The following is a 27,458-nucleotide window of genomic DNA, read 5'->3' as shown; positions in this document are numbered from 1 at the left end:
TTCAGATGATGAGGGAGGCGAGAGCTCTAGAAAGTGGGAGAAGTGGTTGCAGGGAGATGGGTGAGCTGTGGAGGTGGAGAGCAAGCTGGAGATGCAGCGAGAGTCTGCTGACGAGAGGGTGTGCTGAGGGCAGATGGCGGAGAGACAGGCCGCTGCCCGGTTTTTGGTGCTCTCATTCTTGCCCTCAGGCATGAGGCAGACGGAAGGACAGGCAGTGCTACTTTATAACAGGCCTCTTTCTTGCCTTAAGTATGCATCTTAGAACGTGTGGAAAAAGTCACGCTATGGGAGCACTTGGGCAGGCTCAGGTGTTCACTGTAGTAGAAGGAGAAGGATTCTAACTGATTTTGGGGCTCTCCTCTGTCACCCCACTGTCCCTACAGTGCCCGATGTGAGTTGTAAGAAAATAGTGCTCAGTGATTGCCTTCACATTTTATATACGCACAGGTCAAAGAAAATGGAAGTCTAAATGTCTCCCAGTTTAATTTCTCTGCTTTTGTTTAGCCACATGAAATGAAGGTCACCTCTGCCTATCTGCAGGACATTGAGAATAGCTATAAGAAAATCTTCCTCCCTGAGATGAGGTGAGTCAAACACGTGACTGATTTACGGGACGGAAACTTCTTTGCCTGTCGCTTCTTAGGCCACAGCAGCCAGGGAGTTTTCTGCTGCAGTGGTTACTGTCTGACGTGTTTAATCTGATGTTTATAAATGAGAAAAACAGGAGATACTTCAGTTTGATTTTGTGGGGTTTATTGGTTTATTTGTTTTGGTTTGCTTACCTCGTCAATACTTTTGCTCTGTTATATTTCTGAAGTTTTTTGATGCTAGAAGTAAACCCGAGCTCTATTCCACGACAGGTTTTAGCATGAGATAATTTGTATATTTTTACTTCAGGTGGCAACTAAACATTCATGTTTACCTAGAAGAATTGATTGGAAGTGTATTCGTGGAGAAAGTTCATGAAGGATAGCATGTTCTGTGGACATTCTTCACTGATGTCCTGCTGTTTGGATTAGATGAAGGAAATGGTTTCCTTTCTTTTCTCTCTTTCTTTCTTTATTGGAAGCACAAGGAAGATATCCTATAGCTGTCATTCTGTGGTCCCTGGGTATATCCATGTGTAAGGAATGTCTACCACACTCATTCAAGTCCAATTAAACTCAAGATTGTTTCAATAATGCTTGAATTGAAGGTCTTTATGGTATTTCTCATACTTTTAAAAAACCTAAGCCTTTTTTGATGCCTAAAAATCTCATGCTCTTGTTTAAAATTTCAAAGTAACTGCAAGTTGTGAATAAAAACAAAGAAAGGTATAGTAATTTTGGAAATAAAGTTTAATTTTAAATTCATTTTAATTAAATACTGAATCTTTTTTAAAATACTGAATTTTTGCAATAAACAGCCGTAGACGATAATATTGTTAGATCGTAGGTAATTATAAATAATAAAATCAAAACTGAATAAGAGAAATGTTTTATTTAGCTATTTTTTTCTTTACCGGAAGTATGACCATTTTTGTCATCTCTGCTTGTTTGCGATAAGCTTTCCTTTCTTAGGGGGTAGAGGAGGCAGGCTGACCTGTAGCTTCCCTTGAACCTGTTTGTTTCCAAGGCCACACTACCAAGGGAAATATCCACAGCCATGTGAATAAACAGCATAAACAGACAGTGGACCCTAGAATTTCAGGCTCAAAAATTATTCTTGGAGATCTTCTGACTTCAGAAGCATCACTGAAAAAGAATTTGCTCATAAGTTCTCAAATGGAACTTCTAGCTACAACATCAGCAAAATAATGCCTGATTTCAGCCTGCGCGCAGGGAGTTTCTTTTCTTTGCCGCCCTCATAGATTCATTAAGCCTCAAGCATTTATTTTTGACCACTTGGTCTTGCTGTGCTTTTAACTCTTGTTTTAGCAACAGATACAGTCTCTGTTCATTGTTAAAGTGAATCTTACCTGACAGCTCAAGCCGTGTGGATTTACAGGAGCTGCCTGATGTAGGTAGGGTCATTTGTCACGTGTTGAAGAATGAGTACCAGGCGTACTCTATGCAGTATGCATCATTTTAAGTGCTGAATTCTAGACCAAGATCAAACTGCAGCTTTCTGATGGACTTGCATCTTCAAAGTTTTCTCTTAGAAATTCACTGTGAAATTTGGCTGAAACTATTTCATGTAAAATTTCAAGAAGCCTATAACAAGTTGTATTTTAAGATTTATGGGTCATAGTGTTTTAGAATTCAGGAGTTATTTTCCAACAGAAACAAGATTAGGTTTGCTGGGCCTGTGTATTTAAACCATCGTTTAGTTAAATACTGAATATTTTCAATGAACAGTCTTAGAAGACAATATTGTTAGATCATAGGTAATTAATAAACAGTAAAATCAAAACTAAGTGAGAGAAATATTTGGTTAAGTTTGAATGCTAGTGTTTGAAATAAAGCAGATTGACCGGACAAGGTGATGAACTTGTGTCCCGTCTTCCCCTGAGTGGCTCCTCCTGCGTCAGCCCTTCTCTCTCATGCTGATAGATGGTGACGCTTCACCGGTTTTGTATGTGTTGCTATGAATGCACAGAGAGCATCGCAGCCTTTTCCAAAATATTTGTCCTGTGGGATTTTAAGAGGCACAGCGAGCTAACTCTCATAGGAGTCTACTTCTGGCTTTGTCAGTATTTATGACCCAGATCCTAGGAGTACATGTCTGTATCCTCACTACCTTAATTATGAATGTGTTAATGAGTATGAGGATCACTTAGTTTCACAGACATTTGGCCATTCCTTTGTTCAGCACATATTTACGTGCTCAGCTCCAACAGTGCTGGCTCCTAGTGTCAGTATTTGCCGAGACACAGAGGTGCACAGGACGGTAGGGAGGGCCTTTCTGAGAAAGAACCGTCTCGTCTGAGACTTCAGAGACAAGGAGGGGGCGCATGGAGCGGCCCACCTGACATTCAGCAAGTTTCGTAACTGTCTGTTGTTTCAGATTGTTCTAAGGGGGGTGAGGAGCTGGGGAGGCTTTGAAGTAGTGGAGTAACTTGTGGGTTCAGCAATACGGTTTGTGGCTCTCCTCGGCCTCGAGCGACCTGTAGGAATAGCTGCCATTAAGGTTACACGTGAACTACTGGCCCAGCCCTTTATGGGGTTTCCTCCAGATCCCTGCACCCACCCTTGATATTTGCTTATTTCAGCCCTCCCTTCACAAGGCAGTAGGCATGGGAGGCAGCTGTGACCGGACAGAAGCGGTTTTATTTGTTGCTGAGGCTTTATAGCATGCTGAATCGAGGCACGCAGAAGACAGAAGATGGACTCCCCGGGTTGCTCTCAGCAGCTGGTTTGGGGTCTGGAGCTCGTTGACCGCCCCAACCCACCTTGCAAACCCCACACAGCACCTGCCTCCCGATGGGGCTTTAGCTAATGTCCGTTCAGTTATGTGTGCTGAACGTACCTGTCACATCGTCCTCCTCTCTCATGCCCACTCTTGTGACAAATATGTCAAATAATTTGTGACCTTTCATATTGCTGTATGAGAAAAAATAATGTTTCCATGCCAGCCCAGTTCATCAGGGTGTTTAAAACCTCTGTCTCCTACACACTTCAGTTGAATATTCACTTATGTGACTTGCAGAGGGGATTATTCTCCTTTGTCGCTTTGTGCCTTTCTCTTCCTAATAACAATGGGTAGCTACAGACGGTTCAGGAAGCAGTAGGGCACGTCCTGGAATTAGCATGACCTTTTCCTTGCCTGCCCTAATGGCAAATGCAGTAAGTTACTTTCCTCACTGTGGATTTAGTGTTCATTCTGCGTGCAACCTCTGACCATTCATGGTGATCTTAAGAGTGCTGTGAGGAGTGCAGTGATCTCGTAGTAGGAAGCTGTTACCCAGTTGTTTGACTCTGAGAATCGTGTGTTACAGACTTGTGTGGAACACGTGTTACCGAGTGATTACAGAGCTTAAAGAGGTTTTTATTTTTCCTGCACTTTGGAAGTGACGTGAGTCAGTAATGGTGAGGCTTTATATAATACGAGTACTTCACCTGTGCTTAGTAACTTAGGTAACCAGTGGTCTGTTGAAGATGGTCGGCAGAGTTGGTGAAGTTTATTTGGCACCACTGTAGGGGTCAGATGCTGATTTCAGTCTCAGAATAAAGAGCTTGTAAATTCTTGGAGGATTTATTTATCCTCTATGTTTACATCCTAATGTGTGGAGGGTGCTCTGAAATGAAGATGCCCTCTGTGCCTCTGCTCGGTTAGGCCCTGGGCTTAGTCCTTTCCTGCTGCGGGCACTGCAGTGGGTGGTGGACCTGCTGTTGTCACTGTCAATCCAGCCACGAGTACATTTTGGCTTCTTTTAACATGTCCTCCTGAACCAGTTAAGCTCTAATGAGCCCTCACGTGCCCAGCATAACACCCAGTGCAGAGAATGTGAGATTTTAATATTTGAGCAGGAAACTTTAGTGGTATGTATTCATTTGTACATTTAACTTCAGCTTGGAGAAGTCTACACTGAGTTTGATCTTGTTTTTTTCTTACAGTGAAAAATGTGAGATTTTACAGTATTCTGCAAGGGAAGCTCAAGATTCAGTAAAGGTAAGAAAATAGTTGAAAAGTTGAAAGTCATTCCTACATTTGATTCATGTATAAGGTTCTTGCAAATCAGATAATCAGTTAGATTCCCACTGGTCTTAACAAACATCAGTATTTTACCACCTAAAAGCAGTACCAACGAAACCCATCATCACACTTCCCTGGCCGTGAGGTTTTGATTTTCTTTTAAGTGATTCGGTTTCCATGTTCTGAAAATTATAGATGTCAAAGAATCTTGGGTCATCTGCTCCAACATTTTTATTAAAGAGATGAAAGACTGAAAGTTGGATCAGTTAACGGGAAAGATTTACATGTAAAGATAACAGTTTTCCCTAAATTAGTGTGTTGTGTGAAAGCCTAGTAAATCTTGGTGTAGTTTTCAGAGAACTTCGTGAATAATAGCCAGCGAACATTAAAACATCTGAAGAAGAATAACGAAGGAACATTTGCCCTCTCACATGCAAAAACAAACTATAGGGTTATCGTAGGAGAGCGCTCTGGTGTTAATGCAAGAATTCAGAAAGAGCTTCACGGAACAAAACAGGAGTCCGGAAATGTGTGTGCACCTGTGTGAGCGTCTTCAGTTTGGCAGAGTTAGTTCCTTAAAGGATAATCACAGAAATGAAGTAGAGGAAAGTTTTTTCTAATGGTACCAAGGCGATTGAGCATCCATTTGTTAAAAAACAAGTTTTTTATTGTACATTTTATATATTAAGCATAGATTACTAAAAACAAGGCATAACAGTTCTAGAAGAAAATGCAGGTTTTAGGATCTGATCTTGAAGTGAGTGGTGCCGTGTAACAGCAGCTTTTCTTAGCTGGCGGCTTGGGTGGAAGCACGCTTCAGTTGCCTCTCAGCATTGGAGGATGAGAGGGAGGTTAACTGAGCTTTTCTGCACACACAGTAGCATTCTTCTTGCAGATGGAAGCCCTGCATTCTCGCCCGGCCTCTCCTACCACCAGTTGTAAGAGTTCTTTTGAGACCTTGGTTTATTCTACTTGGACTGATTAAATTACATTTCATTTCTCTTTGGCCTTCTGTTTCTGTTTTTAGAGTATTTTTATACTTTTGAGAGAATGTTTAGGTGGCATATATCTTAGAAGAAGAGTAGTACATTTGTCTCTAACACTGTGTTATTTGAGTTCATTTTTGAATCTGCTCAAATTCTCAAAACTGAAGAGGATTCCTGAGTTTGGCCTGTTGTGAGGAGAGAATGCGTATGGAAAGGTGGCTCCTCTGGAAGGTCGGACTGTAGACAGTCAGCCTTGGGGTTGGGCACCTAGTTCATTAGGTCTCTCTGGGAAATGGATTTATGTCTCATTCTATGGTCATTTTGAGGGGCTAGGTTTTGCCTTTTAGATTGAACTTGGGAAGAAAGGAGTGGCCTGTCCTGAAGGCTGATTTTTCTCCTGTAGTCTTGATTGTCCTCCCCTGTCCTTTTCCCCAGCCTCAGGGTGTGTCTGTACTGCTTCCTGATCCCCGAGTGTTAGCTAGTCAAGGCCGTATTGAGATGCAACACACAGCCCCTCATTTCATTACAGGTCGGCCAGCTTCTCTTTCATCGTGACTGTCATGGTGTGATTCTTCCTGCCAGATATTTGTAGCTTATAATGTATTAAAGTGTTACTTCTTGGCCCGGCATGGTGGCTCATGCCTATAATCTCAGCACCTTGGGAGGCTGAGGCAGCAGGATCGCCTGAGCCCAGGAGTTTGAGAACAGCCTGGGCAGCATGGCGAGACCCCGTCTCCACTAAAAATACAAACATTAGCCAGGTGTGGTGGCGTGTGCCTGTAGCCCCAGCCGCTCGGGAGGATTGCTTGAGCCCCGGAGGTTGAGGCTGCAGCGTGCTGTGATCGCACCTCTGCTTTCCCGCCTGGATGGTAGAGCCAGACTGTCTCAAAAAAAAGTTATTTCCTTTAAATATCTAAAATGGGGTCCTGTGTTTAAATTGGACTTTTTCCTGTCTTAGGTGATAGAGGACATTGAATACGTTAAGTTCGAGAAAGGGCCATGGCTGAAGCAGGACGACCGCACTTTCCACCACCTGCGATTGCTGTGAGTGCATCCGGGCGGGGCTGCTCGCGCGCGGGCTCTGCTTGCACGATGGGGAAGCGGAGGGCATCTTGAAATAATTATGTTTCAGCTTAGGTGTTAGCAGCACCAACCAATACTCAGATGCACTTTTTTCTTCTAAACAGCTCTTGAATCCTCTGGTCTGATGATTAATGTATTGAGTACCATTGTTTAACAGGTATTTTGCTTCCACTGTGTGTGTCACTGTTCCAGATTTAAGGGATATAGTGTCAGATAAAGTTCTTGATGTCTTTGAAAATGTATTTTAGTCGGGGGGCGGTGGGGACAGAGTAAACAAATAGATGAAACTGTCAGGTCACAGAGGCCAGGGAGAGACATAATCCTTTGTAACAGGGTGATGAGTAACCAGGGGTGACACAGGGCCTCTCGGGACAAGGGCTGAGTGAGGCCAGGGCTGGATTCTGTGGACTGTGGGGTGAGCAGGGGGCAGGGGCTCAGCAGGTGCAGAGGCTCTGAGGCAGGAGCCTGGGGGGAAGGTGTGCCCAGCAGCCAAGCCAGTGTGGCCGGAGTGTGTGGGGGAGGGGCGGCCATGGCGGAAGCGAGCAGGACTAGGAGGGGGGCCACGGCAGAAGGCGGGTAGGTCATGGCGCCTTTGGTGGGATTTTTTCTGATGAGATGCTCTTTGGGGGTTTGAAGCAGAGAAGTGATACGATGTAACTTATATCCATTCAGCTGTTGTGTGGATTCTTTGATATCTATTGAATGAAAAATGAAAACTACAGATTCAGTAAGTTGGAAAAAAAAAAAAAAGCTACCTTCATCTGCATCACTCTACCGAAGCTGCTCCTGCCAAAAGACGCCCTTGCAGTGCCAGACGCAGCAGACCCTTGTCTGTCTTCATGCTGTTCCCTGGCCCCGGAAGCAGCATTGCTGCCACTCTGCCCCACACCTCCTGGTTCCATGCCCCCACCCTCCCTCAGAGGATACAGTGTAGCTGCCCTCTGGGGCCAGGCTCCCCTTTGCTGTTCCTTCCACCTGCTGCCGGGCTCTGGCAGGCACAGTGACCCCTGGCAGGGTCTCATCCGTCGAATTCGATTTCATGAGGACATATCTAGTCACACAGCTGTGGATAGCATGGATACCACCGTAGGTCCTAGCCCAGATGTTTCCCCCGCACACCCAACAGACGTCCCCCAGGTGGCCTCTTGCGGTGTCTCTGTACACTGGCCTTCCCACTGGTGATGCCCAGCTGTGCCGCTTCTGTCCTGGCTGGCGCTAGCTGCCCCTCTCGGGGGACCTCATCCTGCTCGGGTTTCTCCTCCCCCACCTGCCCTGCTGCTTCCTGTCACTGCAACACCCAGTGCCTGGTATGGGCTTCACATCCAGTATGCACTCAGGAGATGGATCTGGAGTGAGGGACTTCAATTTCTTTTAGGGCTATAAATTCTACAAAATTCAGATGATTTTGTAGTGAAAAGTGCTGTTGTATCATAATTCTGATTATTTATAAATCAAGATTCGTGTAATTTGAGGGTCTTCGACTTGTGAAAATGCGGGCAGCATGAGTAGCTCTTTTGGGATCTGCCTTCTGTGTTGAATCTTGAGCCCTCGGCCTGAGCCTGCCCTGTGCTGCTTCCTGCCTCTGCCCAGGATACTGTGTACAGCCTGCACCCACACCTTGCCTCTCGAGGGCCAGGAGGCATAAGGATGGCCTGGGCACTAGACTTGCCCTCTCCTCAATGTTTGGAAGTCAGTTAGGCAGTTGGTGGCCTGCAGATGGCAGCTCTATTCTTGGTCCTGTGATGTTGGCGTCCCTGGGCCATTGGTGCTTACTATGTGGGCAGGACTGACCCTTCTTTCTCGACCTGATGGGGAGTGAGGATACAGTAGTCTCGTAGGATGACCAGAAGGACAGCTGGTTCCGTGCACATGCCACTAAAAGTTTACTGATCAAAATGTGAACAGAATGTGTAATAAGTTTACTTCTGGCCAGGTGGGATTCTTGCCTGTAACCCTAGCACTTTGAGAAGCTCAAACAGAAGGATTGCTGGAGCCCAGGAGTTCGAGACCAGCCTGGGCAGTATAGTGAGACCCCATCTCTACAAAAAGTGTAAAAATTATCTGAGTATAGTGGCACATGCCTGTACTCCCAGCTACTTGGGAGGCTAAGGTAGGAGGCTCACTTGAACCCAGGAGGTTGAGGCTGCGGTGAGCTGTGTTCATGCCACTGTACTCCAGCCTGGGCGACAGAGACCCTCTCTCTCAAAAGAAGTCTACTTCTATTTGATGTTTTTAGTACAGCAATGATAAGCAAAAAATAGATTTACATTAAAAAAAAGAGTCATTCTACTTAGTTTGTTAATTCCTGCCACACTGTTAAATCATATTTGCAAAATCAGTTTTCTAGTTAGTGGAATGGTTACTGAAGGGTGAGTGAGGTAGGCACAGTGTGGGGTCCTGGCGTCAGACTGAGGAGACAGGAAGGGTCAGGTCAGCCCTTAGCTGGCTGTGTGACTTGGGACAAGTCACTTTATCTTCCTGTGCCTTCATATGTAAGGTTATGGCAGTGAAGCAGAGTACTAGGTTATATGTATTGAAGGAAAAAGCAAATATAAATTTCATCTATTGTATTCCCTATATTCACTACTGTATAAAATGGTATTATTCTGAAAGTCGCTCACTGAAATGATTGGCTCTCTAGAAAGTCTTTTTAAAGGAATCTAGCAAATCTTCCATTAGAAAGTTAAACAAAAAAACCCCTCACTTTCCTTGTCTTTCTTTTTATTGTTTTGTTTTTGAGACGGAGTTTCGCTCTCGTGACCCAGGCTGGAGTGCAATGGCGTGATCTCAGCTCACTGCGACCTCTGCCTGCTGGGTTCAAGCCATTCTCCTGCCTCAGCCTCCCGAGTAGCTGGGATTACAGTCACCCGCCACCATGCCTGGCTAATTTTTGGTATTTTTAGTAGAGAGGGGATTTTGCCATGTTGACCAGGCTGGTCTCAAACTCCCGACCTCAGGTGATCCACCCACCTTGGCCTCCCAAAGTGCTGGGATTACAGGCATGAGCCACCGTGCCGGCCTTCCTTGTCTTTCTGAGCTGTTACTAGGAGATGACTAAAGCACAAAGCGCTGCTTTTGGACTCTGAATAAATATTCTGCATCCTGGGGACAGTGGCCAAAGGTTACAGTGCCTACTCCAAATGGACGGCACGTTTCAACCTGAGGACTGTGAGTTTGCTGACTGATGGGGTGACTGACCAGAAATGACAGCAGTCCTCTGAGATGTCTGAATGTAGAAGTTTCTTCATTAGAGTCAGCTGACCATCCCTGTGCAGCCATTTTTATGGCAAAGTCAGTTTGTGCTTTGCTGTGAAGTGTGGCAAGGGCCGTCAAACATTGGTTCATTCTGAGTACTTTCAACTTTAGGACAGGGATGCATAGGGGATGGAGACCAAGAGTGGAAAATGGATGTATATTTCTAAGAAGAAAATGATGATTGTAATACCAGAGACTCATCATTTCATAACCGGGTCAGAGGGACCCCTTGAGAGGGTCTCAGACAGTCACCTGTTGCTGTGCCCCAGAGCAAGGGCCTGATTTCCCTGAGCCTCTGTCTCCTTGTTGTAAAGCAGGGAGAAAATAGAAGCCACCTCATAGGACTGTTGTGGGGATTAAATGTGGGAAGAATTTGAAAGGCTCAGAACAGTTATATCATAAACACTAAAGCTTTAGGGACTATGTTATGATACTGTTTATGGTATATTATTATACTCTAGATTCATGGCGTTCTTACATTTATTAATATTTTCTTCAATCCTAAGCTTGGTTTTTTTTTTTTTTTTTACTTTTTACGTAGTTTTTTCTGATTTCAGGAATAATTTACATTAATCATCTTTAATTCACACATTATGGATATCTGCAGTGAGGTTGAACCCACCTCCTAAAGACACGCATGATTAAGGTGCTGTCCATGTTTTTTCTGTGCATGCGTAAAAACCCAGATTCCCAGTGTGCCGCGCCCCTTGGTGTGAGAGCTGACCTCTGAGTGATGTGTCCACCAGCCTTGCAGGACAGAGCACCGCGGGGCTTAGCACTGCTTTGTGTTGTAGTTCTGCATTGCTTAATGACAGGGATGTGTTCCAGAAAAGGTGTTGTTAGGTGATGTCATTGTCGTGAAAATATGATAGTGTGTATTTACAGAAGCATAGAGGCTCTAACCTGCACAGCTAGGCTGGACAGTGGAGCCTGTTGCTCCTAGGCCACAAACCTGTTCAGCACGGCACAGGACTGAGTACTGTCCGCAGCCGTAGCGCAGTGGTAAGGATTTGTGTATCTAAACATTAAAAAAAATGGTCCACCTCCCTAGGGCATGCACCATGAGTGGAGCTGGCGGGACTGGAAGATGCTCTGGGTGAAGGGTGGGTGAGGAGTGAGTGGGTTGGTGGGTTCGTGGGTGGATGGGTGAGTGGATGGGTGGGTGGGTGAGTGAGTGGTGAGTGGGTGAGTGAGTGGGTGAGTGAATGAGTGAGTGGGTGGTGAGTGGGTGGGTGAGGAGTGAGTGAGTAGGTGAATGAGTGAGTGAGTGAGTGGGTAAGGAGTCAGTGAGTGGGTGAGTGGGTGGGTGAGGAGTGAGTGGGTGAGTAGTGAGTAGGTGAGTGGGTGGGTGAGTGGGTGGGTGAGGAGTGGGTGGGTGGGTGAGTGGATGGGTGGGTGAGGAGTGAGTGGGTGAGCGAGTAGTGAGTAGGTGGGTGGGTGAGTGGGTGGGTGGGTGAGTGGGTGAGTGAGTAGGTGGGTGGGTGGGTGGGTGGGTGAGGAGTGAGTGGGTGGGTAAGGAGTCAGTGAGTGGGTGAGTGGCTTGGTGGATGGGTGACTGGGTGGGTGGGTGAGGAGTCAGTGGATGGTTGAGTCAGTGGGTGAGTGAGTGAGTGGGTGAGTGGGTGGGTGAGGAGTGAGTGAGTTGGTGGGTGAGGAGTGAGTTGGTGGGTGAGGAGTGAGTGGGTGGGTGGGTGAGGAGTGAGTGGGTGGTTGAGTGGGTGGGTGGGTGAGGAGTGAATGAGTGGGTTTTGGGTGAGTGGGTGGGTGGGTGAGTGGGTGAGTGTGTAGGTGGGTGGGTGAGGAGTGACTGAGTGGGAGAGTGGCTGGGTGGATGGGTGAGGAGTCAGTGGATGGTTGAGTCAGTGGATGGGTGAGTGACTGGGTGAGTGGGTGGGTGAGGAGTGAGTGGGTGGGTAGGTGGGTGAGTGAGTGGGTGGGTGAGTGGGTTGGTGGGTAGGTGGGTGAGTGGGTGAGTGAGGAGTGGGTGAGTGGGTGGGTGAGTGGGTGAGTGAGCAGGTGAGGAGTGAGTGGGTGAGTGCGTGCGTGGGTGGGTGAGGAGTGGGTGAGTTGGGTGGGTGAGGAGTGAGTGGGTGGGTAGGTGGGTGAGTGAGTGGGTGGGTGAGTGGGTTGGTGGGTAGGTGGGTGAGTGGGTGAGTGAGGAGTGGGTGAGTGGGTGGGTGAGTGGGTGAGTGAGCAGGTGAGGAGTGAGTGGGTGAGTGCGTGCGTGGGTGGGTGAGGAGTGGGTGAGTTGGGTGGGTGAGGAGTGAGTGGGTGGGTGAGTGGGTAAGTGGGTGGGTGGGTGAGTGCATGGGTGAATGGGTGAGTGGGTGGGTGGGTGAGTGGGTGGGTGGTGTGAGTGAGTGGGTGGGGTGGGTAGGTGTGTGAGTGAGTTGGTGAGTTGAGTGAGTGAGTGGGTGGGTGGGTGAGTGGGTGGGTGAGGAGTGAGTGGGTGGGTGGGTGAGTGGGTGGGTGAGTGGGTGGGTAAGGAGTGAGTGGGTGGGTGGGTGAGGGGTGAGTGGGTGGGTTGGTGGGTGAGTGGGTAAGTGGGTATGTGGGTGCATGAGTGAGTGAATGGGTGAGTGGGTGGGTGAGGAATGAGTGCGTGGGTGGGTGAGTGCGTGGGTGGGTGGGTGAGTGGGTAGGTGAGGAGTGAGTGGGTGAGTGGAGGGTGAACGTGAAGGTCTAGGACATTACTGTACCCTATAATTGACTCGAAACCATGTACAATTAGGCTACACGACACTTACATAAAAAGTTTTCTTCAGTAAGAAATTAACCTTAGCTTACTAAAACTTTCTTACTTTATAAACTTAGATTTTTTTTCTTTATATCCTTTTCTAGAAGTACTTTCTGATTTTTGAAATTATGTATTTTTACTTTTTAAACTTCTTTTGTCGTTGTTAATTAAGATACAAACACAGTGGCCTCGGCCTGCACGGTTCAGGAGCATCTGTATCACCGTCTTCCACTTCCACATCTGTGTCACTGGAGGGCCTTCACAGGCAGTGACGTGCATGGAGCTGTCACCTCCTGTGACATTGATGCCTTCTTCTGGATGCCTCCTGAAGGACCTGCTTGAGGCTGTTTTACAGTTAACTTTTTAAAATAAGTAAGATGTGTACTCTAAAATTCACAATAAAATCACCAAACCAGTAACATGGCCATTGATGGTAATATCGTCTCCTGTACCGTGCATAATCCTGTGTGCTGACTCTCACGTGACTGGCAGTGCAGTCGGTTTGTTTATGCCGCATCACCGCAAACACGGGAGTCACGCGTGGAGCTACGGTGCTGTGACAGCTGCTGCGACAGGAAGTTCTCAGCTCCGTTAGAATCCCGTAGGACCACGTGTGTATGTGACCTGTCGTTGACTGCAGCACTGTGCTGTGCATGACTGAACCGGGGAACCTGCCACACCGTGCAAGCCACTTGGATTTCATCGGAAAGCCACCGGAAGGCGCTGTTGTGCACTCCCGATCGGCATGACTTTGTGAATTTGCCACATTCCCATTTTCCCAAAATTCACTTTTAGCTACAGCTGTCAGGTTCCTGGTAGGAAATAGATGGCACATTTGACCAGAGAGCAGTAGAGAGTTTAGAAAAGGAGCCATTTATGAAGAGCAGGGCAGGGTTGAGGGAAGGAACAGGGTAGTGAGACACCCAGGCCATCCACAGTGGGAAACTGGCAGTTGAGGTGGGGGCACTGGGTTTTGGGAGTAAGAGGCTGTCCAGCATCAGATGGAGCCCAAGGGGGCTAGGGAGCCCACATGCAGGGAACCAGCAGAACAATCGTTCGGCCTTGGGTGGTTCCTCCTCCCAACTGCAGTTGAAGTCAGAGGGCATTGGAGCACCTCGGATGCAAGGGGCCAGCCTCGGCACAGCGCACCTTGGAGGAAGGGTAGAGAGGAGATTAAGGGCCAGGTGGAAAACAGCCCCAACTGTCCGCCCAGGGAATGCAGAGGATGGTCAGCATTCACTGTTTTCCTCTGCCCCGTGCGTCCCTACGTGGGACAGGGGCAGCCACCATGTCACTGTGCAGTGTTCATAGTCTTGAGTTGGTCGCCACAGATGTTTTTCATATAAAGTAAGGGGCGAAGAAACAAGCTGCCGCAGAGTCCCTGGAGTCCTCGCTTCTGTGGCGAATCAGGAGACCGGGGTCACTTTTGCAGCTTGCTTTCTTCCCGTATCTGTCCCACAGCCTTCTCCCCTCTGCCGGCGGCTCAGTGGAGCTGAGCCGGTGTGCTGTGGCGTCGATCACGGGGGGTTCACTGTTTGAGACGTTGATTACTACTTGTGGGGGTTTGTCTTGTAAACTTTGACTTTGTGATGGATGAATAAAGTACATTTACACACTGAGTCTAGTGAACGAGTGGGCTGGGGAGGTTGTCAGCTGCTCTCAGGGCGATTGCAGCTGTTGACTCTTTACTAGCTGTTCTTCACATTTATTCAGTATAGATTTAATGACAGGGTTTAAGTCAACATGTTAGTGGATAATTAACATGGTTAAAAGAGTGGTTTTATTAGTGATAAAAGGTTTGATTTTGGGACTTAGAACAAACGCTATTAACTTCTTCTTGAGAGTTATCTGGCACAGAGCTTACATGAGTAAACCAATAGAGTGGAGATAAAGGAATGTGGGGTCCACATACTTAGCTGGGGAAGCTTCTGTTACCCTTCATCTTCACCTTGTGTCTTAATGCTCTAAGGTAAGAACTGGCTGCCTTCAGCCAAAACTTCTGCTGAAACTAATGCAAACCTCTCAGCCTTCCAAGGAGGTTTGTTGCTATAACCTGTAACTATCTCTCAATATTTTTGCTGCTGTCTTGAGTGAATCCCTACAGGGTGCAATGGATTGAGCCTTGGGGGCTGCCCTCTGTGGCAGCTGCCTGTCTCCACTGTTCAGAGTAAGATGTATTGTAGTGAATGAGGATGGACATACAGATCAGTACAAAAAAAGACACGCTAGACTCGAGAAATCCATGCACAGGCTTCCCAAGCTTTCTTCCTCCTGTGAGGGATGCAGGGACACTCAGTGATTGAGCCACTTTCTCTAACAGTGAAAAATACAGTAACATACGGGCACTATTTCTGCCTGGAGTGCCCGTCATTTTTATAGGGGCTTCGCAACTACTCAGGTTCCAGACTCCCAGAAAGCAGGCAGGTGTTCTCTGTAACTCCTGCCGTGCCCTGGTCGGGCTGACTTTGCTGCCCAGCCTCATCAGCATAGGACGCTTCTTAGAAACTGAGTTTCCAGAAGCCAACCAAGGGCCAGCCTTGCAAGGAGGCCCTGCCAGAGACAGCAGCCTAGGCTGGCTCTGTGTTGTGTGAGGGAACCATGCTTCTGGCAGGAAGTCTTCAGGCAGTGGAGGCAAATCCAAACCCAGGAAATGTGGTTTTCCACCTTGCGCAGAGCCTGGGATTTTAACAAGACCGAGGTTTCGGAAGAGAGGGGCAGGAGAACTCAGCACAGACTGATCGCGTGAGAATAGTGGTGAACTGTGACACTTCGTCTGGCTAAGAAGGGAAGTGAAGGGGAGAGGGTGAGGGGACTGGAATGACTGACGGCAAGACAAAGTGGGTGGGAGGCCAACGGCGCACCCTCTTGGAAGAGAAAGCTGGGACGAAGGTGTAGAATCAAATCACCTGCGCTTCTGCCGCCGCAGTGCCAGGATCCACAGTGTAATGCAGGTTTTCCCAGTCTTTAAATAATGTGTGTGCTGCACTTACCATTGATTGAGATGCAAATCGGCTTGGCAAACTGTTTGGCTCCTGGGCCAGATCCAGCCTTCAGCCCGTAAGAATGATCTTTACCTTTTTAAAGGATTGGAAGGAGAAAAGAAAGATAATGTAATGGAAACTGTATGTAGCTCTCAAAGCCTGATATTTACTATCTGGCCATTTACAGAAAAAATTTTGACCTCTCAAACACAGAATAATCGTTGCCATTTCTTTAAAATAGACCTTTTGGGTTATTTTAGTTTCTTCATACTCATAACACAGTAAAGAGCATGTTGGACCCCTTTTTGTTCAATTTCAGGTTACTTAAGGTGTAAAAGTGGGTGTTTGAAAATTCTTCTCCAGAAGATGAGCACCAGTGTGTTCATTCATACTTGCACCTGGTCCTCTGGATCCCCTCGTGTAATTAAAGAAAAAGCAAAAACTTGCGATTCTGACACCAAAGCAAGTCGTTGTTTCACTCTGCATTTTGTAAATGCTAAACTTCCATTTATATTTTTATCGGCTATTTATTTGCTCTTCGTGAATTTTCCCTTCATATTTAGTAACTTTTTCAGAGAAGCAGGTTTTTGTTTTGATGATTTTTCCAGTTGTCTGTTTTGTTGATGTATACCCTAGTGTTTATTATATTTTCCCTGCTTGCTTTAGGCTTCAGTTGCTCTTCTTTTTCTGTAGATTCCTAACTTAGTAATTTTATACCTTTTTTCTTTTCTAATATAGTCAGCCCTTTATATCCCTGGGTTCCGCATCTTGGATTCAACCAACCTTGGATCAAAAATAATTGGGAAAAAAAAAATCCAGTAAAGATAATACAGCAATAAAAAATAATAAAAATTTAAAAATACAGTGTAACAACTATTTACATAGCATTTACATTGTAGTAGACATTATACATACCTAGTATGTTATATTAGGTATTATGAATAGTCTAGAGATGTTTTAAAGCAGGGGTGTCCAATCTTTTGGCTTCCCTGGGCCACATTGGAAGAAGAAGAATTGTCTTGGACCACACATAAAATACACTAACACAATAGCTTATGAGTTTAGGAAAAAAAAAAAAAAAGCAGAAAAATCTCATAATGTTTTAAGAAAGTTTATATATTTATGTTGGGCTGCATTCAAAGCTTCCCTGGGCTGTACGTGGCTGTGGGTTGGAAAAGCTTGGTGTAAAGTATATGGGGTGTGCATAGTTCATATGCTGCAAATACTGGTTCCCTCTCGGCACTGCCTTTGCTGCATCACACAAATTTGGATATGCTGTATTTTTATTTTCATTCAAAATGTTTCAGAAATTATTTTGAGACTTTTTCTTTGACCCGCATGTTGTTTAGAAGTGTGTTGTTTAATCTCCAGGTGGTTAGGGATTTTCTGGGTATCTTTCTGTTGTTGATTTCCAGTTCGTTCTCCTGTGCTCTCAGAATACACTGTATATGATTTATCTCCTTTTACATTTATTAAGGTTTTTTATGGCCAATGTTTTCTATCTCAACTAATGTTCCAGTTGAGCTAGAGAAGAATGTAGATTCTGCTGCTGCTGGAGTGTTGGATAAATGTCAGATCGAGCTCATTGATAGCGGTATTCAAATCATCGGTATCCTTACTATTTTCTGTCTCCTGGATCTGTCGGTTACTGAGAGTTGGGTTTAAATTTCCAACAGCACTGGACTTGTCTGTTTCTCCCTTGAGTTCTATTAGTTTTTGCTTCATATCTTTTGAGGTACTGTTGTTAGGTACATAGTTCATTATCTTAGGTTATAATCTTCATGAAGAATTGGCCCCTTATCCTTGCCCCTCTTTTTCCCTGATATTTTTCCTTGTCTGAAGTCAGCTCTATCTGAGTTTAACATAGGCACTCCAGCTTTCAATTCGTGTAGTGATGGTGTATCTTTCTTCCTCTTCTAACCAGAGTCTTTAGTTTTCTCGTAGGCGGTAAGTAGTAGTTGGGGTTCTTGTGTTTTTAATCTACTCCGACAGTCTCTGTCTTTTAATTGCTGTATTTGGACCGTTCACGTTAGAAGTCAGTGTTGAGATACTCAGGTTCCTTTTTGCCATTGCTCTCCCCTGTTCTCTGTTTGCTGCATTTGTTGTTTCTCCCTGCCTGTTTTTCTGCCTTCTCTGGATTTCACTGAGCATTTTATATGATTCTCTTTTATCTTTTCTTTTAACACTGATTGTACTTTAAAACGTGTTCAGTGGTTGCTGTAGTTTCCAGTATATGTTTAAAAGCCATCTGGGTTCACTTTGCAGTGGCACTGCTGCTCCATGGGGTGCAGGTCCCGACAGCGCAGTCTTCTCCGTTCCTCCTGCTGTCACTGTGACATGGCTGCCATTCCTTCCACTTTTCTTTTTTGTTTCTTTGAAACAGAGTCTCGTTCTGTTGCCAATTGCCCAGGCTGCAGTGGCACGACCTTGGCTCACTGCAACCTCTGCCTCCTGAGTTCCAGCAATTCTCATGTCTCAGCCTCCCAAGTAGCCGATATTACAAGCGCGTGCCACCACGGCCAGCTAAATGTATTTTTAGTAGGGATGGTGTTTCGCCATGTTGGCCAGGCTGGTCACAAACTCCTAGCCTCAAATGATCTGCCTGCCCTGGCCTCCCAAAGTGCTGGGATTTTAGGCGAGAGCCACTGCACCCGGCTTCTCCCGCTTTTTATGAGCTATAAAAGCACTCCATTTGTTGTTACTATTATTCAGGAAAAGCCGTTGATTTCCAGTTTTTTCAGCTTTTTCGTATTGGAAGGATGGAAGTTACAGCTTCCAGTGAAGGAGCTGAAGCTGGAAGTTCCCTCTTTGTTTTTAAAAACTCTGTTAATATTTTGAACTAGATGTCTGTATGTGTGTGTGTTTTTGTAAATTCACCTAAATGATACACTCTGTTTTTCAAAACTGTGCTTTAAAATACCTCCATCATCTCTTTTAACTGCTCTATTGCAGTGGTCCCCAACCTTTTTGGCATCAGGGACTGGTTTCGTGGAGGACAGTTTTTCCACAGACTGTATGTGGCAGGGGTGGTAGGGATGGTTTCCGGATGATTCACGTGAGTTACATTTATTGGGTACTTTATTTCTCTTTTTATTACATTGTTATATATAATGAAATACAACTCACCATGATATAAAATCAGTGGGAGGCCTGAGCTTGTTTTCCTGCAACTCGATGGTCCCATCTGGGGGTGATGGGAGTCAGTGACAGATCATCAGGCATTAGATTCTCATCAGGGGCTCGCAACCTAGATCCCTGGCAACCTAGATCCCTGGCATGCGCAGTTCACAGTAGGGTTTGTGCTGCTATGAGAGTCTCATGCCTCGCCGATCTGACAGCAGGCGGAGCTGAGGCAGTAATTCGAGTGAGGGGAATCGGCTGTAAACACCGCATTCGCTAGCTTGCTTGCTCACCCACTGCTCACCTCCTGCTCTGTGGCCAGATTCCTAACAGGCTGCAGAGGTTCGTGGCCCAGAGGTTGGGGGTGGGACCCTGCTGTATTGTGTTCTGCCATTACATCTGAAATCTGAGATCTCATAGTTAACAGTAGTTATCAACACAGCGTCTGGAAGGTATTTCGGAAATAGTTGTCTGTTCTACCACACTCCTGTGGGGCGGGGCTCCCTCTTTTTACAGGGAGGAGCCTCAGAGCTCCAGCTTGCTAAGGTCACGTGACTGTGTGCGAGGCGTCTGACCTCTCAGGCTGCAGGAGCAGGAGCTGCTGCTCTCTGCACCCTCTGTGTGGTCCTGTGCCCTGGGCCGTCTTGCCTTCCCTCCTGCCATCTGTTCAGGCTTGAATCCTGGTAGAACCTTCCGCTCCTCCGTCAACCACAGTCCTAGCGTGAACCCTCCTTTTTCCCTGCTGAGCACCTTACCCTCCCCTAAGTCACACTGCAGGTCCGCGTGCTGCTTTCAGTGATTTCTCGCCTTGTCCCTAACATTTCTGCTCCTCTTGGGGTGTAAGCCCCTGGTTCTTGGTCTCTGTTCCTCCGCCTCTTTATTTCTTCATCCCACTCCCACCAGGTTTAGTTTTTTCAAAAGTCACAATGACCCCATTTTTGCTTTACTTGAATATTTCAGCGGCTTAGCTTTGTTTAGTCATAGATGCGAATTTACTTTCACAGAATTAATTCAGAATCCCAGTCTGCCCTGGTCCTGCCTCTTCCACCAGGAGGATACCAGGCAATCTCCCAGGCCCTTCTTCCACCACCACCTGCCCAGAAATAACCCAGAAATCCTAGCAGTCTCTAAAATGTGGCCATAATCACCCTTTTTTCTCCCTAACACCTTCCCGTAACTCTTGTAAGCCGTTATTTATATGACTGTATATGGTATCCTTTGTTAGTATCAGCTACTGCTGGGCATTATAGGACACCTAACAGAATTACCGAGACAAGGATTGGGTCTGACTTGACCTTCCCATGGCAGTAGTGTCATCTTCTAAACACACTGTGAAATGTGTGTTGATTGGATTCCGCACCCTTCGTGCAGTTGTTTAGTTGTGTGGTTACCAGCATAGAGAAGGATCCTGTAATTACCCCATAGCTGATGAGTTACAGCGTCCGGTTGTTCTGACTTCGCTCACTGTGGATGGTTTTGTCCTGTGCTCTCCTGGTACTTTGCCTTTCTTCCTCCCGCAAAGATGTTTCGTAAGTTTACAGTATCAGTTGTGTTTATTTTCATTTGAGAGCCATTTCTCAGTTGAGGGACTCAAGCGATGATTATGACCAATTTTCTAACATAATTATTGTAAACATGCCGTTTACCAGTGACATTCATTGTATCCAGAACCTGACCAAATTACTGGTTTAGAACATTTCTGCACCATCTCAGTTTCGTGTTGCCAGTGTCTAATGATGTGTACGTGTGTAGCTGTGCTTGTGCTGAGAGGCAGCATTGCGTTTTTCAGTCTTCTTCATATCCACATCCCTAACTGACTGGCGCCTGCCTGGGTTGGTTTCAGTCCCATTAGGAACTCCGGTGACACGTCAGGCCTCCAGTTGTACGGGATTCCTCTCTGGCCAACCCTGCTTCTCCAGAGCCCAGACCTTCACATCCACCCTCTTGTCTTAATTGCAAAAATTTTTGTATGACTTCTGGAGTCTTTTTAACATGAAATTTCAATGCTACAGAAACCGTAGCATATGAGTTTGGTATCAGAAGTACAGTGTGTCAGATAGAACTTTGCAATTCAGGAGAAATTGCAAAATAGGGTTTGAAAATGTTACAGGACAAAGTATTGACATTCTGTTAATTGGGAAACAGCTTGAGTCATAAAACACAATCTACAGTTTTATTCTTTTTCTGTCTTCCTGCTTTACTCTGTTTTAAAACGTGGCAGAGCACCTCATATCGCAACCAGGCTTAGTATCTTTTATCTTACTTAGACGATGACTTATGATATTAAAATGATATATTATCTTCAATCAGTTTTGAATTCTTCGTCATTAAACTAAGTGCTTTGTGAAGAGAATATTTTCTTCCACTGCCTTTTGCTTCCTGAGTCAGAACGATTCCTTGTGTCTTTCTTGCTTGAATCTAGGAGTTTACTGGAGATACACCATAGACTCTTCCCAGTAGTCATCACTTAAGCTCATAGTAATAAGTTGAAAGGGTAGTTTGGTTAGGTATAAATAAGTTGTAGAATTATTGTAACGGATTCTTTTTTTAATTTTCAAAAATAATTTGAAGTGTATTTGTTAAAAGATTTTCCCGGGCTGCAATGTAATGTTGCCAAATTAGGCATAGGTGGCGCTGTTGCTCTCTAATCTACACTTGCTCCAGGCCACTGATTTCTTTCACATTTTCTAGCATTTTCTTAGGTTTTTCAAACTGTAAAGAAAACCATGTCACCTCCCTACATTGATATTTGTTAACATTTAAAATATAAACTTCATTTTTATTTGGAATTTCTTATTGTGAGATCACTTCAAAAATTATCCTTTTATGATAGGGTAATTCTATTTGTGTTAACAATAAGAAGATACATCCTTGTACTTTATTGACACATGTATGGAAGTGTTTCAGTAGAATGCGTAAGGAAAGCTACCAGCACTTTCCACTGGAGAGGGAGATTGTAGTCTTACAATTAATGCAGTCTTACAAAATACAGCAGCTTTATGCCCTTCACAAACGTTCTGTTCTGCTTGCTTAAATTTTTAAAAATATTTGAATATCTTTTGGCAAGTAAAACCAACTTAATATTAAAACTAAGACAGCGATCTTATCTGTAAGTGTGTACATTACAGCCATTTGCCCACCCATGTGGAAATGCACATAGATACACTTAGGAGAACTAACGATCACTGTTATCCTGGCAGCGGTTTCTTGGAGGGGCATTTGTGTTACTGGATAACTGTGTAGAGCCCCCCGGTTTTTGCTAGGACGCTCCTGGAGCTTTATCTACAGTCCACTCGTCTTCAGCTTGCCGCAGGCTCGCAGCTCTGTGGCTGTCTGTGGACGCATGATTCGTGGATCCCGTGGGCCTTGGGTTCTGGTCAGGTGGTTCTGTTTGTGGGAGAGCCGACATAGGTTCTATGGGGAACCGGCTTTGGGTTTGCTTAGTGGCCCTGGACTGTCTCACAAAGTCTGGCCAAGAGCCAGGTATATTCACATAATTTCCATTTGAGCCATTACAAATGAGAAACATCTCCTGCTTTTATAACTCAGTAATGGAAACGTGCCCGTTTAAAATAATTGTTTTCTTTGTTTTGAGCCCTTAAGTAAAGAGACTTTATTTTATTATTTTTTCCCCAAAAGCTCAAAAAATGCTTTTCATCTTTAAGTATAGTGGTTATATTCAGACTAAATTTAATTTAAAATAAGCAAATTGTAACAAAGTATAAATATTTTAACATTCAACGGAATGAAATGGTAAAGCAAAGAGACTATCCTGTGATTTGTATGTTTATTGATGCCAAGAAAAGTGGAGAATTAGACCTTTTACAAACTGTGGTACAGCAGACCATCATATGTGGGCCTTAGCATGCAAAACAGAGCAGCAGTAAGACCCTAGCTGCAACCCTAGAGGGCCTTCAGCCCCTCACCTTCCTTCCCTCAAGGGGGACTTCAGCCCCTCACCTTCCCCTCAGATTCATTCATCTGGATCATTTTTCATGGGGGCATGCTCTGTGTGTAGCACTGTCATATAACCATTTGTTTATAGCTTTTTATTCCTGCTATTCCTGTGTTTAAAGCACACTTTGACTCCTTTTCCTATGTTTCCAAAACAGTATCCATTCCCAGAAGGTCGTCATTTGTAGGTGCTGAGGGTTTTAAAAGATGCTACCTCAGGTTCTGAGAGTAATTTTAAAAAGCAACTCCAGATCAACCACGTGGTCTTTGGGATGAAAGCTTTGCTCTGAGATGACTGCTTGGCAGTGAACAGCATTTATTGGAATGTATAGATTTTTTACATAGATGTTTAAAAAAATCAGACTTAAGCTTCTTACATTGTGTTTTGATGGTTTGGTGTGACCCACATTTGTCTTATTTTGTAGGGTTCAGGATAAGCCGCAGGTGGTGCTTTACACAGCCATTCCTATCCTTATCCCAGAAATCACCGTTGGAGCTCATCAGAGTGACCGTGTCCTGCACGAGTTCAGAGAGGTGAGACTGTGGGCATAGAGCTGGTCTGCAGCACTGGGGACAGCGCACTCACTGACCAGAAAGGCGTTTCTGTTGTTGCTGTGTTCCGTTTGTTTTAGTGAAGGAGCCTCTTTTTCATGACAAGAATTCTCCCTTTTCCCTGTATTTCTATATGGAAAGCTGATGAAGTCCTCAGATGACAGGCCCAGAGCAGAGATGTTCTTCTGGGCTGTTCTTCATCAGGCATATTATCTTCATAGGAGAACAGTCTCTGTTCATCAGTTGTTATGTCAGTTTCTGTAAATAACGAGGGTTCCATTTCTGCAGAAGGCCCTTAGGCCATGTGGGAGGGAGTAGGGAGGACGGACAGCGAGGGTGGAAGTTAGTAGTGGCAGCTGTTTCGTTGATATCTAATTCCATACCTTCTTAGCGAGTTGTTTGTTCTGGCAAGATTCCGCTAGGTTAGAGACGTGTGTACCGTTTACCGGGAGCCAGCGGGTGAGTTGCAGGCTGCACTGCGAACCCCGACGTCAGTGGACTGGGAAGAGCGGAGTCCATATCTGTGGCAGCGGTGGCTGTGGTTTGTTATGAGTAAATGCGAAATAGTTGCATTAAATCTGAGCTCCAAGCTATGCCTTCAACATGTGGCTGAGTTGAAATCTGAATATTTTTGTATTACTGTAATTGTCCGAGTTGGTACATGCAAATTGCCTGAAGCACCCGTTGAGAGTCTGAGTAGATCCCTTTGCTTTCTTTCTTACTTGAGGTAGTTGGCATTTTCTTTTAAGTAAATTATTTGGATTGTTTTGAAAGTGGTTTTTTCAGTGTGAGGATTTGGGGAAAACACATAAAACCATGAAGATGTCTCTCACAGGCACCTGCGTTTAATGTCTGTGCACACCTCTTTCTGTCCTCGTATACATGTGTGAGTGCGGGTGCTGCTTCCCCCTCTCTGAGTGGGACTGTGCACGCCTCTGTAGGTGTGTGAGTGCGGGTGCCGCTTCCCCCTCTCTGGGTGAGGCCGTGCACGCCTCTGTAGGTGTGTGAGTGCCGGTGCCGCTACCCCCTCTCTGAGTGGGGCCGTGCACGCCTCTGTAGGTGTGTGAGTGCGGGCGCCGCTTCCCCCTCTCTGGGTGGGGCCTTGCAGCCTCTGTACGTGTGTGAGTGCCGGTGCCGCTACCCCCTCTCTGGGTGGGGCCGTGCACACCTCTGTAGGTGTGTGAGTGCGGGTGCCACTTCCCCCTCTCTGGGTGGGGCCGTGCACGCCTCTGTAGGTGTGTGAGTGCGGGTGCTGCTTCCCCCTCTCTGGGTGGGGCCGTGCAGCCTCTGTACGTGTGTGAGTGCGGGTGCCGCTTCCTTCTCTCTGGGTGGGGCCGTGCACGCCTCTGTAAGTGTGTGAGTGCGGGTGCCGCTTCCTTCTCTCTGGGTGGGGCCGTGCACGCCTCTGTAAGTGTGTGAGTGCGGGTGCCACTTCCCCCTCTCTGGGTGGGGCCGTGCAGCCTCTGTAGGTGTGTGAGTGCGGGTGCCACTTCCCCCTCTCTGGGTGGGGCCGTGCACGCCTCTGTAGGTGTGTGAGTGCGGGTGCCACTTCCCTCTCTGGGTGGGGCCGTGCAGCCTCTGTACGTGTGTGAGTGCGGGTGCCGCTTCCCTCTCTGGGTGGGGCCGTGCAGCCTCTGTAAGTGTGTGAGTGCGGGTGCCGCTTCCTTCTCTCTGGGTGGGGCCGTGCATGCCTCTGTAAGTGTGTGAGTGCGGGTGCTGCTTCCCCCTCTCTGGGTGGGGCCGTGCACGCCTCTGTAGGTGTGTGAGTGCGGGTGCCACTTCCCTCTCTGGGTGGGGCCGTGCAGCCTCTGTACGTGTGTGAGTGCGGGTGCCGCTTCCCTCTCTGGGTGGGGCCGTGCACGCCTCTGTACGTGTATGAGTGCGGGTGCCGTTTCCCCCTCTCTGGGTGGGGCCGTGCATCTGCTTCCCTGGGATCTTTGCTGCAGCTGATGCCTCACCGGCTGCTCTTATGTAGAGAAGGACACACTTGGGGTTGCTTCCCCCTCTCTGCTTTTGTGCATGGGCAGGTCCTGTTAAGTCTGTTTCACAAGTGGCTTCCTTTCTTCCTGTTGACATCCAGGCTGCCATTATTCCCACCCAAACTTGTACAGCGGCTTCCACTCTGGCCTCCCTGGGTTCTGCCTCTGCCCTCAATCCTTTTCCAGGAAGGCAGCAGAAGCAGCCATGCTCAGTGCAGAACCCATGCTCTCAGTCCTGTGCCTGAAGGCCGCCTTTCCTGTGGGGGGCGTGTTAAGAGTCTGCCACTGCCACTCTTGGTAGATTTGGGCCTCCTTTCCAGTCTGTCAGATTTGATATCATTTATGTTTTAGCGCTGTATCATTAGATGCATACACATTTAGAACTGCATTGTTAGTAGAGTCACCGTTTTCATTATGATATTTTCCTTTTTACCTTTAGTGGTGGTTCTTACTTTGAAGTTTTTTCAGTATTTTTCTTTTTTTTATGAGACAGAGTCTCACCTTGTTACCCAGGCTGGAGTACAGTGGTGTGATCTTGGCTCACTGTGGCCTCCACCTCCCAGGTTGAAGTGATTCTCCTGTGTCAGCCTCCCAAGTAGCTGAGATTACGGCCACACACCACCACACCCAGCTAATTTTTTGTATCCTTAGTAGAGACGGGGTTTCACCATGTTGGCCAGGCTGGTGTCCAACTCCTGACCTTGTGATCCGCCCACCTCGGCCTCCCAAGGTGCTGGGATTACAGGGGTGAGCCACCATGCCCGGTCTATTCAATATTTATGTAGCATTTGAAACTTTCTTTTGGTTAGTATATACGTGATGTAGCTTTTTCTGTGTCCTTTAATTTCAACTCTTCTGTGTCTTTATATTCAGTTTGGATACCTTATAATTTGCAGTTTTTAAAAAAAATTTTGTTAGTCTAAATATTTGGAATACTTTTCTGTTCACATTTAATGCAATTACTGATGTATTTGTAAATAGCCTATCTTACTATTTAATATTTTTCCTCCCTATGTTTTCTATGTTTTGGTTTTTTTTTGGATTAAGTGTTTTTCTTTATTCCATTTACCCCCACCTATTTGCCTGCTAGTTATCCTTATAATAGCTTTTTGTGACGAAGCTGATAATTAAAATATTTATCTTTGGTTTAATGATGTCGACGATCAATTAGTTTTCCAGTTCCAGAGCAGAGTTCCCTACTTTCGTGTGCTGCCTGATGTCGGTCTTAGTTCCTGGATGCTGGCCCCCCAGGGGCACAGCTGTTCAGAGCCGAGCTTGGCAGCTCTGCCCATGTGTTTGCCCCGTGGCTGCCCACCCCTCTTGGGTGCTGCGCTGGCATGTAGCGTCCTTGGCCTTCTGCATGAAGAATTTTTGCTAATAATAAATTCTCACACTTATTCTTTAAAATGGCCTTTACTTGATCATTTTTACTATTTTTTTTTTTTTTTTTTTTTTAGTTTGGAATGTTCCAAACTAAAAAAAAAGAAAAGGGAAAATAACTTCCTGAACCATTTAAGGTAAGTCATTAACATGATGCTCTTGAATGTAACGGGCTGCAGAGTGTGGCTGCTACGTCAGTACCCTCTGGGCTGCTGCTGGGAATGCAGGTTCTTGGGCTTCAGTCCAGGTCTACTGGATGAGACACTCAGGGGACGGGGCCCAGAAGCGTGTGAGCGAGTGCTCCCGGCAATGCACAGTGCCCGTTTGAGAACATGGCTGGGATGTGTGATTTCACAAACAAGGACGTTCTCCCCTACAACCCACTACAGCTGTGAGAGTCAGCAAGCGGACCGCCCTCCAGTCCACAGGCCTGTTCCTGGGCAGGCATTGATCCTAGCCACGTTCTTCGAGCAAGAATATCCAATCCAGGGCGACGGCGTGCACTAAGTGGTTTCGTCTCCTACGTCTCTGTGACTCTGGATCGGTCCCTCGGGCTTTTCTCGGTGTTTAAGACCTTGACATTTTTGCAGATTACAGAACGGTTACCGTGCTGAACGTCCCTCAGTTCGGTTTTGTCGGATTCCCCCATGGTTAGATTCAGGCTGTGTGGCTTTTTCCCAGAACTCCCTGATTATATCCAGTAGCATGCGGTTCCCATTTGTCCCATCACGGCTCACGTTACCTGTTATTACCTGTTGAGGTGGTGTCTTCACTATAAAGTTATCTTTTAATAGTCAATATTTTGAGGGGAAGTACT

At 46.1% G+C, this 27,458-nt stretch overlaps 1 protein-coding gene across 2 annotated transcripts in view; it reads left to right on the top strand.

Annotated features, from left to right (window-relative positions):
• NDUFA10 (NADH:ubiquinone oxidoreductase subunit A10) overlaps positions 1-27,458 on the top strand; it is a 64,513-nt gene that overhangs the window by 13,614 nt on the left and 23,441 nt on the right. The window contains exons 6-9 of one of the 2 annotated variants that reach the window (XM_021665045.2): positions 505-584; positions 4,536-4,590; positions 6,559-6,644; positions 23,156-23,264. In XM_021665045.2, coding sequence (XP_021520720.2) covers positions 505-584; positions 4,536-4,590; positions 6,559-6,644; positions 23,156-23,264 — 330 coding nt within the window. The remainder of the gene's footprint in view (positions 1-504; positions 585-4,535; positions 4,591-6,558; positions 6,645-23,155; positions 23,265-27,458) is intronic. The other variant, XM_012465051.2, reaches the window with a different exon arrangement.

The sequence above is a fragment of the Aotus nancymaae genome, unplaced genomic scaffold, assembly GCF_030222135.1.
Source record: "Aotus nancymaae isolate 86718 unplaced genomic scaffold, 86718_ANA_hifiasm-v0.15.2.pri h1tg000031l, whole genome shotgun sequence".
NCBI classification, from domain to species: domain Eukaryota; kingdom Metazoa; phylum Chordata; class Mammalia; order Primates; family Aotidae; genus Aotus; species Aotus nancymaae.
Note: the sequence above shows the minus strand (reverse complement) of the source record. Positions and strands in the feature narration are given on the sequence as shown.